The following is a 12,020-nucleotide window of genomic DNA, read 5'->3' as shown; positions in this document are numbered from 1 at the left end:
CTTTCTGAATAAGCAGTAAATCCTGAATTACAATGAATGAAATCACAAAGAAAAACAATAGGAGAAAAACACAAGGAAAATCACAAAGAAAAACAGAAGGAAAAACTCAGATAACAATCAAAATAAAAAGGCAAGTACAGGCTGGGCGTGGTGGCTCATGCCTGTAATCCCAGCACTTTGGGAGGCCGAAGCAGGCGAATCATGACGTCAGGAAATCGAGACCATCCTGGCTAACACGGTGAGACCCCGCCTCTACTAAAAATACAAAATAATTAGCAGGGCGTGGTGGTGGGCCCCTGCAGTCCCAGCTACTCAGGAGGCTGAGGCAGGAGAATTACTTGAACCCAGGAAGCAGAGGTTGCAGTGAGCCGAGATTGCGCCACTGCACTCTAGCCTGGGTGACAGAGTGAGACTCCATCTCAAAAAAAAAAAAAAAAAAAAAAGGCAAGTACACTATGATAATCTTATTTAGCAAGTGATAGGTTTATTCTCTTAAATATAAAGATAGCATAAACAAGTACTGCTATATGCCAATGACTCCAAATTCTATAATTCTAGCCCAATCTATACTTCTCAACTCCCAACTCATATTCACACCTACTTAACACCTGCACTTGGATATTTAACAACCATCTCAACATATGCTGAGATGCATGGTATATCTTGTATATATTGTACATGTTGAGATACATTGTGTATTCCATAAGATGGAATTCCTGATCCTTCCTCCCAGCAGATGCTCCATTCACAGATTGCTCTCATCTCAGTTGATGGCAACTCAGTCTTTTCGGTAGTCCAAGCCAAAAACTTGTGGCCATCATTGACTACTGTTTCTCATACTCCATATCCAGTTCTGTCAGTAAATCTTGTTGCTTTATCTTTAAAATATACCCAAGATCCAACTACTTTCTGACACCTCTGCCGCTATCACCTTGATCCAAGTCACAATTATCTTTTGCCTAGAATAATGCAGTACTTTCCCAACGGGTCCCCCTAATTTAATTATTGCCCCCCCCTGAAGTTGATTCTCTACACATTATTGCAATGAATCCAGCTGCCAATATTTTATACTTTAGTATGTATATCCTTAAATAATACACAATATTGTACATGTGTACTTATATATTTATGTTAGTATTTATACTGCACATAATGTCTACAATATGCTCCACATGTAGACACAGTTGAGAAATTCTCATCTTTTATTTGCTATTCCTAAGCAAAATGACAAAACATGAAAGTAGATTAGGAACAACCATAGACATCAAAATTCTTCCCAGATGCCAGATCCTTAAGACTAACAGTGAATGTAGGTACTGTCTACTATTTATTGGCTGAAATACCCTTAGGTGCATTTTTTTTTCATCCTCTCTATGCCTCAGTTTTCTAGTGTTCAAATGTGATTGCTATCATATATATATATCGCAGTGTTAGGAGATTAAATGAGAATGTATACGAAGAGCTTATAATAGTGCAAGACATTGCTCAATGAATCTTTGTTGTTATGATGATTACTCATTGAAGAGAATATGAATCCCAGTGCATTCCTTGCCCAATCAGGAATAGATCAGGAGCATGGTAGGGCTGCACTGTCTTACATGCCAGGCCTTCAGTGGAATGAAGCTCAGGAAGTGAGGAGCTGATACCAGCACCATCCTCCGACTCAGCAGCACAGTTAACCAGCCTCAGGTCCACCTGCACACTTGGTAACCATCCCCAGGTCTAGCAGCATACTTCACCATCCAGCTGCTGTACCAGAACATAAGGTACAGTATCTCCCTAAATGGGGGTACTAAATGTTTCTGCTTTTGAGGCAAATGCAATAGTGTTTCTGCGTGAGATCCCTTTTGAAAAAAAGCAATTCTTCAGCACACACTAGCCTAAAGAGTCTCAGACTATGGGATTTGCATCTCTTCCCCTTCCCTGAAAACCCTGGAAAATTCCAAGTAGAAATGGCAATTTGTTCCCTAGATCACCACTCACTAACAACATAGGACCCTCACTTGATCCCTAACCCAGCAGACCCAGGTCTCCTTGTGTTTTTATCTGGGGATTATCTTCACCAAGCAACTTCAGAACGCAAAATGAGTTTGGGGGGTAGAACTAGATGGGAGGATCGCCATTGGAAGTTTGAGACCAGACAAAATAAGGATTCAAGAAGTAGAAATCAGTATGGGGTAGTGGGAGCAGGTAGGAGCAAAAGGGAACTCAGGTAGGAAGGAAGCAGAGACCAAAGCTGAGGAATAAAGAGGCTTGGTTTCAGGAACAAGAGAGAGACCCTATTACCAGGCCTGAAGCAGGTCTGGATAGAGCCAGCAGTGGCTGGGATGGCTTGCTGCCATTTCACTGAGTGCTGACTTAGTGTTCCTAAGATTCCCAGGATGACTGGGCCAAGAAAGCATGTGAGTGTCAAGTCTCTTTAGCAGCAGGGATGGGAGGGTTAGGGGAGGAGAGACATGCAGGAAGCTGGACAGATTACTAAACAGCCAGGCCATTCATCTGCAAAGCCTAGAGTGGGAACAGTTACCCAGACTCCCAAAGAGTCACAAGTTCTTACATCTTTCCAATCTGCCAGAAGTCCACAGACAATATACTCTTGGTTCTCCTCTCAACATCACCTTCAAGCCGGGATCTCATTTCTATACCAAACAAGATATAAGCCCAGGAGAGATAAGTGTTTACTAGCCAGATGAGAAATGGTCCATATGTTTCAGTTTGGAGAGGCTAAAGGATCAGAAAGCAATGCTAATAGCTTCTCTGTCCTAGGGCACCAACCCTATTGTTCAACCTATATCCAAAAGAGTAATAATTAAAGCTCAATGTATTAGGTGTTTGCTGTGTGCCAGGCATGACGAGAAATGCTTTACATGCATTGTTTCTTTTGATCCTTATGACTATCTTACGAAGTGTGTGCTATCAGGAGGAAACTGAGGTTACACACTAGTAAGCTGATGGCCTAAGTGCCAAGATGAAAAAACCAGGACAGGCTAGGCACAGTGGCTCACACCTGTAATCCCAGCACTTTGGGAGGCCGAGGCGGGCAGATCACGAGGTCAGGAGATCGAGACCATCCTGGCTAACATGGTGAAACCCCGTCTCTACTAAAAATACAAAAAATTAGCCGGGCCTGGTGGCGGGCGCCTGTAGACCCAGCTACTTGGGAGGCTGAGGCAGGAGAATGGCGTGAACCTGGGAAGCGGAGCTTGCTGTGAGCTGAGATCGCATCACTGCACTCCAGCCTAGGTGACAGAGCAAGACTCTATCTCAAAAAAAAAAAAAAAAGAAAAAACCAGGACAGCCTTTTAAGGCTATGATCAGAAAAATGGTAACCTGTTAAAGTTAAGCACGCCTTTTGGGAGAAGAGTAATCAAGAGATCTTAAGGATGTGGGTCTTTCTCAGAACCGCAATAGCAGCTTACCTAGCTTCCTTCCAGGTGTCTCTGCATGTCTCTGCATGTCTTTGCTGTCGTACATCTTCTAGTCCTGTTTTCCCATATCCTGGTGGTCCTGCTGACATAATAGCTGCTAGGTAAAATCTAAGCAAACTGAAGAATTCCCATTTATTGACTAAGATCGTTTTTCTGAAGTGGCATCATCTCTAGCTATGGTAATAGGCTCCTACTACCCTCCTCACTAGCATGAATTTGATCTTCAAATGAAATTTTATAAATTAGAACCCCTCACTGATGCATCCCTAATACTTCTGAGGCACAGGTACACATGCCTGTCTATTAAAAGAGCATCTGAGAGCTAACAATGGAAGGAAATATCTTTCAAAGAAGCAGATTTACTGATTTGTAACAGCATTTTATAGTCACTCAGGATCTCCTAAGACAAAACATTTCCTTCCTATCCCAGTTTTGACTCATTTTCATATTCTCTGCCCATAGTGATTCCCAGCACCTCCTGTGGTTCCCTGAGAATGCATCCCTAGAAGAATGGGGCATCCTCCATGTAGGTGAATAGCAGGAACCGTACCTAAGTAAAGAGGAACATACAATAAATATGACAATTCTGACTGAATTAAGGAGGCAAACATACTTTGACTAATTTGTTAGTAAGTTTATTCTTCACTCATAAAAAGAACATATTTTTGGCTTTGCAATCATGACATAAAATAAAAAGGGAAATAACTGAAAATTATCAGCTAAAAGTAGGTAGATGCAGCTCATGCTGAATCATCAGCAAATACTACGTGCTTTGGGCTATAGCAGGGCACCAATCAAAGCAAGAACCAAGGATGCAGTACCACGCCATCTCTGAAAACTGCTTAGTTCCCAAAGGTTGTTTGGTCATCACATAAAGGAAATTAATCTTTCCTTTCTCCTGCTTTCCTTCTTTCCTTCTTAACTTTTAGCTATGAGAACAGTGGGCAATAATGCTTTAATACTAGTCTTTCTAGTTTATAGGATAGTGTTGTTGTTGTTTTAACATGTATAACCTGCATATTTTCAACCTTCAAAAAATAAAACTGCCAAAATCAACTGTAACTAAAGGCCATTTTTATTTTTGGTCTGTTATCTGCTGTAGGCAGAGCTTCATATAGGAATTTTTATTGCGAATTTCTATGACTGCATCCCTAACAAGCTCAATGAACATCTGTGGCCAAAGCTTCTGCAAAGCCTCATTTTTCATGTTGATTTCTGTGGCTTCCTTCACAAGGTCTTCTACATACGTTTTACAGAATTTCTTCTTTTCCTTTATTTCCTGTTAAAAAAAGAAAGTTTTGCATTAAATCATAACTAATCCAAAAGTCAAAGCAACAATTAGCTGAACCACAGAAAATTGAAATAATTTATTCTGACCCCCTGTTCCTCCCCCACCTACTCCTCAGAGCAGGAATTCTTTCCTAGTCACTGCCGACAGAGTTCTGCTTGAGTAAAGATAACAACAAGGGCCTCAGTACTTCTCAGTCTACTCCTACCTCTGTTGGACAGCTCTGCTAGAAAATGTGTTTCTTTACTGGAATTGTTGAATCATAACTACTATTTCTCCTATCTCAGTTCAGGTCATTTAGCTCACACAAGTCAGCTGAATGCAGACTCATAGATTCCTGTGGTAAATGTATCAGGATACAGATAGTGACAATTTCAATTGGTATGATATTAGTTAATATCTATGTAATACTTTAAGTACCTATACTCTGAATTTACCCTCTATTATGGGAAAGCATAAAATGGTACACTACACTGACTTATGCAGCCTTGACCATTTGGAGAAAGTTGGGGGAAAGTGTACAAGGAGGAAGAGTAAACATATAGAAACCTGGGATCCAGGACATTGCCTTCTAAAGAAACAGGTCTCTTACTCAACTTCTGGGTCTGGCAGTGTGCAAATGAAAAACTTGGTCCTAAACACAACAGAGGAATTTTGGAGCCAGAGGATATTTGAGCATTGTGCCCCAATTTCATCAGAGACTAAAACAAAGTGATTTTGTTTAACGAAAGAATTTAACATTTATTTTGGCTATTGATACTTCTGGAGAGTATCAGGTCATAATCATGGAAGGTATAATATATATGGAAGAATCAATGTAACACATCAGATAATCAGAATTATAAGGGAAGTAACACACATCAATGAAGAAGGAAAGTAATAAATATCAATGAGACAATACATTTAACTACTAGAAAAAGGATCCATTTAAATCTCCAACTCAAGTCAAAACACCAAAATAATTTCAAGATAAATTAAATGAGTTAAATTTAAAATATCATAGGCCAGGCATGGTAGCTCACATCTGTAATCCCAGCACTTTGGGAGGCCAAGGCAGGAGGATCGCTTAAGGCCAAGAACTCAAGAACAGCCTGGGCAACATAGTGAGACCCCATCTCTACAGAAAAACAAGAATAAAAAATTTAGCCAGGTGTAATGGCACATGCCTGTAGTTCCAGGTACTTGGGAGGCTGAGGTGGGAGAATCGTTTGAGCCCAGGAGTTCAAGGCTACAGTTTAAGCTATGATCATGCCATTGCACTCCAGCCTGAGTAACAGAGTAAGACCTTGTTTCTAACAACAAAAAAAAAGGCCGGGCATGGTGGCTCACGCTTGTAATCCCAGCACTTTGGGAGGCCAAGGCGGGCGGATCACGAGGTCAGGAGATCAAGACCATGGTGAAATCCCGTCTCTACCAAAAATACAAAAAATTAGCCGGGAATGGTGGCGGGTGGTGGGCGCCTGTAGTCCCAGCTACTCGGAGAGGCAGAGGCAGGAGAATGGCGTGAAGCTGGGAGGCGGAGCTTGCAGTGAGCCGAGATTGCGCCACTGCACTCCAGCCTGGGCGACAGAGCGAGACTCCGTCTCAAAAAAAAAAAAAAAACAACAAAATTCGGCCCTGCGCAGTGGCTCACACCTGTAATCCCAGCACTTTGGGAGGCCGAGGCGGGTGGATCACTTGAGGTCAGGAGTTCGAGACTAGCCTGGCCAGCATGGTGAAACCCTGTCTCTACTAAAATTATAAAAATTAGCCAGGGTTGTGGCACATGCCTGTAGTCCCAGCTACACGGGAGGCTGAGGCAGAATTGCTTGAACCCAGGAGGCGGAGGTTGTAGTGAACTGAGGTCGTGCCACTGCATTCCAGCCGGGGCGACAGAGCGAGACTCTGTCTCAAAAAACAAAACAAAACAAACAAACGAAATCCTAAAAATCTCAGATATTGTCATTAAAATGATACCTACGAAGATTTCTAGGAAGTCCTAGCCAGAACGGTCAGGCAAGAGAAAGAAATTAAAAAGCATCTAAATAGGAAAAGAAGTCAAACTATCTCTCTTTGCTGACAATATGATTTCTATACCTAGAAAATCCTAAAGACTCTGCCAAAAGGCTCTCAAATTGAAACAATTTTAGTAAAGCTTTAGGATATAAAATCAATGTACAAAATTCAGTAGCGTTTCTATACACCAACAACATCCAGGCTGAGAGTGAAATCAAGAACACAATCCCACTTACAATAGCCACAAAGAAAATGAAATACCTGGGAATACAGCTAACTAAGAAGGTGAAACATCTCTACAAGGAGAACTACAAAACACTGCTGAAAGAAATCAGAGATGCCACAAATAAATGGAAAAACATACCCTGCTGATGGATTAGAAGAATCAATATCATAAAAATGGCCAGACTGCCCAAAGCAATTTACAGTTCAATGCTATTCATATCAAATTCCCAATGTCATTCTTCACAGAATTAGAAAAAAAATTCTAAAATTCATATGGAACCAAAAAAGAGCCCGAATAGCCAAAGCAATCCTAAGCAAAAAGAACAAAGCCAGAGGCATTATGCTATCTGACTTCAAACTATGCTATAAAGCCACAGTAATCAAAACAGCTTGGTACTGGTAAAAAACAGACACACAGACCAATGGAACAGAATAGAAAACTCAGAAATAAAGCTGCACACCAAAAACCATCTGATCTTCAACAAGGCTGACAAAAAGAAGCAGTGGGGAAAGGACTCCCTATTCCATAAATGGTGCTGAGATAACTGGCTAGCCATATGCAGAAGATTGAAGCTGGACCTTTCCTATTTCACCATATACAAAAATTAACTCAAAAGGCATTAAAAATTTAAATGTAAGACCTCAAACTATAAAAATTCTGGAAGACTCTTCTCAATATTGGCCTTGGCAAAGAATTTTTGGCTACGTCCCCAAAAGCAATTGCAACAAAAACAAAAATAGACAAATGGGACTTAATTAAACTAAAGAGCTTTTGCACAGAAAAACAAACTATCAATGGAGCAAACAGACAACCTACAGAATGGGAGAAGATATTTGCAAACTATGTATCTGACAAAGGCTTAATATCCAGAATCTATAGGGAACTTAAATCACCAAGAAAAAACCAAATAACCCCAGTAAAAAATGGGCAAAGGACATGAACAGATACTTCTCAAAGGAAGACATACAAGTGGCAAACAAGGATATGAAAAAGTGCTCAGCATCACTAATCATCAGAGAAATGCAAATCAAAACCACAGTGAGATACCATCTCACACCAGTCAGAATGGCTATTACTAAAAAGTGAAAAAACAACAGATGCTGGCGAGGCTGTGGAGAAAAAGGAACTCTCATACACTGCTGGTGAAAATATAATTAAATTAGTCCAGCCACAGTGGAAAGCAGTCTGGCGATTTCTTAAATAACTTAAAACAGCTACCATTCGGCCCAACAATCCCATTACTGGGTATATATTCCAAAGAAAATAAATCATTCTACCAAAAAGACAAATGCACTCGTATGTTCATTGCTGCACTATTCACAATAGCAAAGACATAGAACCAAACCAGGTGCCCATCAATGGTAGAATGGATAAAGAAAATATAGTATATATATATACCATGGAATACTAACTACATAGCCATAACAATGAGTGAAATCCTGTCCTTTGCAGCAACATAGATGGAACTGGAGGCCATAATCTTAAGCAAATTAATGCAGAAACAGAAAACCAAATGCTGCACATTCTCACTTATAAGTGGGAGCTAAGCACTGAGCACACATGGAAGATGGGAACAACATAAATACGGGAACAACATAGAGGGTGGTAGGGGTGTGGGTTAAACCACTACCTATCTGGTACTGTGCTCATTACTAGAGTGACAGGATCCATACTCCAAACTCCAGCATCACATAATACTCTCATGTAACAAATCTTCACTGTACTCCATATCTAAAAGGTGAAATATTTAAAAATAAAATAAAATAAAATAAAGAGAAAGATTCATAAGAAAAAATGCTTACATCATAATGTTATGTGACAAAAATAAAAATTTTTTGATAGGGTTTGAGTTATATGAATATATGATTTGTCAAAACTCAGCAATTGTACACCTAAGATTTACATTTCAGTATATAAGTTTTACCTCTAAACAGTAAAATTTACAAAGAAAAATATTCTGTAGAATACTGAATCCCAATTAATGAAATGCATGCTGAATTATTTAGGCAGAAGCATACTAGTGTCTGCAATGACTGTGAAATGAATTAAAAAAAATACTAAGGTAGACGGATGGATAGATACATAGATATGTGATAAAGTAAGTACACTGTATGGTACGATGCTAATAGTTGAGTGTAGGTTTTGGATGTATGGATGTTTATTGTAAAATTCTTTCAACTTTGCTGTATGTTTGAAATTTTTATTAAAAAGTTAGAAAAGAATACATAAAAACTATTGAAGAAAATATATTGAAGTCTCATTAAGATTGTTTCTGAGTTCTTGGCTCACGCCTATAATCCCAGCACTTTGGGAGGCTGAGGTGGGCAGATCACGAGGTCTGGAGATCGAGACCATCCTGGTTAACATGGTGAAACCCCGTCTCTACTAAAAAAACACAAAAACATTAGCCAGGCGTGGTGGTGGGCGCCTGTAGTCCCAGCTACTCGAGAGGCTGAGGCAGGAAATGGCATGAACCTGAGAGGCGGAGCTTGCAGTGAGCCAAGATCACGCCACTGCACTCCAGCCTTGGCCACAGAGGGAGACTCCGTCTCAAAAAAAAAAAAAAGATTGTTTCTGAGTTCTGAGAACATTAGTATGTTTTCCTCCTTTTTAATATTTTTATTCTGTTTCCCAGGCTTATGATTTTTTAATTTAATTTAACTTAATTTATTTTTTGGAGACAGGGTCTCACTCTGCTGCCCAGGCTAGAGTGCAGTGGCATGATCTCCGCTCACTGCAACCTCTGCCTCCCAGGCTCAAACAATCCTCCCACCTCACCTTCTCGAGCAGTTGTGACCACAGGCGTGCACCACCACACCCAGCTAATTTTTGTATTTTTTGTAGCGATGTGGCTTTGCCATGTTGCCTAGGCTGGTCTCAAACTCTTGAACTCAAGCAATCCACCCACCTCAGCCTCCCAAAGAGCTGGGATTACAGGCATGAGCCACCACACCTGGCCCAAGTGCTTATGATTTTTAAAACAAAGTATGTTTTAAATTCCTGATTAATGTGAGTTAATAATAAGTCCAAATTGCACTAACTTTCCTTAACAGAGGCACATTTTAAGAATTTTCTTATGACATATAAGCATCTCTAAGTAATCACTCACCATTCACGGGTCAAAATGCTGATTTGATATAGTCATGTACTAAAACAATAGGTCATAGATTGACCAGTCATAAAAGTATGTACAGATTTTGATGTGATAAGCAACAAATGGTTCCAGCTGGCCTCTTCTCTGAAGAACTTCTCTCACTCTGAAATACTATAGTCTGAACCTTAGCCATCTATACTAAGTTAGCTTGTTGATGAGAACAGAATGTAGCTGCTCCCTTTTAGCACTCAGTAAATCTGGACTACATAGGAACTCCTACAAAGAAGAACAAGTGTGAATCACTAGAGATCAGCAACTAAAATGAGCAATATTTTACAAGAAATGCATTTACAAGTAGAAAGCGTAGAGCATATTTAGTGAATGCTTCTTTTACAGATTTCTAAATTGCTTAAAATAGGACTTTGAATTTAAAAAGACAAAATTCTATTATTAAGATTGGAAGATTTTTTATAATAATTTAGGGATAACAAAAATTAAAACAATTAAATGATATATTTTGTTAAATCATTTACGTATTATACAAATGAAAATAAATTCTTCACAACTGGCACAGTATAATTTACAGTTCTTTAAAATTTTCTGCTATAGTTACTTCCACTGTTTCTCTACGAATATGTTGATATAGATTTATACCTGCTATAATAATCCTTAATTTAGTAACTGTGTTTGAAAGCATTTTTACTTCATCATTTCTCCTCTCCTCTAAGCCAAATATTCTGTATCTCCTTACAATATGCCCTATAACTCATCAGGTGTCTGCCAAGACGACTCACTCTGCCTGTCCAGGATGATCCCATTGAAAGCACGTTAGAGACACCTCTCTTGCCCTGACCTGTCAAGGAGTTGTTGCTCCTTGAGTAATGCTTTTTCCATTCCCAAATGCTTTCATATACTCATCTCTTTTTGTCTCACAATATCCCTGTGGGATTCATAAAGCAAGTATTTTACAAGTTCAATCCTGATGAGATAAACTCTATATAGTATTGTTTACATTATTTCATTAAACAAGAATTTTGTTGTGATGAAGATGGTTTGGGAAAAAGAAGGTCAACAGTGGGGTTTGTTATAGAGCAATTTTAACTATAATGGTACTTATATTAGGATTTAATCCATATCTCCATTTTATAAATGGGAAACAAGGTCTATAGAGACTGAGAGATCTGCTCAGGATTAAGCATCTTCTATTAATACTTCCGTAAAGAAAACACTCTAATCTAGTCCTTGAAGAACTTACAGTCTAGTTGGGAGATGGCCTGCACATATAAAAAGTCAACTAAAAACATAAAACAGTAGATACATGCTGAATAAAATGTTCAGACAGCAAATTACAAACAGTGTTCAGAAAAGGGGTGGTCAAGAAAACTTGAGAAAACACCATGATATACTGTGAACGTGTCCAAGGTCAGAATTAGGACTCCATTCTAGAGGCGGCTCAGTCAATAATTCAACGTGACCCTCAGTAACTCATCTGAGTTTCCAGTTTTCCTCATCTAAGAATAGGATTAGATTCTTTAAAGTCCCTTTCAGCACTCTGATTCTATGGCCATCTTAAATCTTTTTTAGATGAGTGAGGAGAATAGGCGGAAAACTACCAAGCAACAGAGTTATGACATGTATAATGAAAGGGTCTGCTTAACCTGATTTGTGAAGAACTTACCTCAATTAATTTTCTCAACAACTCAGGATGTATGGAAGAGAGACTGAGCACTTTGTGCTGCAGTGATTTAAGTATTTTTCAAGATGTAAGGAGCATGGTATAAGTGAAGGAATGCTGGGCTGTGAGTCAAGAGAGTGATTAAGGGACTTGAGCAAGGTCTTTCAAGTACTCAGAACTAGAATCAGGGGCTCAAATCCACATCTCCTGATTGTTAGATTAGTGTTTCTTTCCAAATATTTTGGGGCTTCAGATTCCTTCTTTCCTCTTTAAAATTTCTCAAAGCAGGAGTCAACATTCCCTGTCTTTACTTC

The 12,020-nt window shown here is 39.4% G+C and overlaps 1 protein-coding gene across 7 annotated transcripts in view; it reads right to left on the bottom strand.

Annotated features, from left to right (window-relative positions):
- Window positions 1-4,041: 4,041 nt before the first annotated feature.
- Window positions 4,042-12,020, bottom strand: part of LRRC49 (leucine rich repeat containing 49) — a 163,851-nt gene continuing 155,872 nt past the window's right edge. For 4 of the 7 annotated variants that reach the window (XM_030814678.1, XM_030814677.1, XM_030814679.1 and 1 more), the window contains one exon: window positions 4,481-4,707. In XM_030814678.1, coding sequence (XP_030670538.1) covers window positions 4,504-4,707 — 204 coding nt within the window. In that variant the 3' untranslated portion in view covers window positions 4,481-4,503. Of the gene's footprint in view, window positions 4,708-12,020 lie in introns of all 7 variants that reach the window. The other 3 variants (XM_030814676.1, XM_030814675.1, XM_030814681.1) reach the window with 1 other exon arrangement.

The sequence above is a fragment of the Nomascus leucogenys genome, chromosome 6, assembly GCF_006542625.1.
Source record: "Nomascus leucogenys isolate Asia chromosome 6, Asia_NLE_v1, whole genome shotgun sequence".
NCBI lineage: Eukaryota > Metazoa > Chordata > Mammalia > Primates > Hylobatidae > Nomascus > Nomascus leucogenys.
This window is presented reverse-complemented; position numbering and strand designations above follow the sequence as displayed.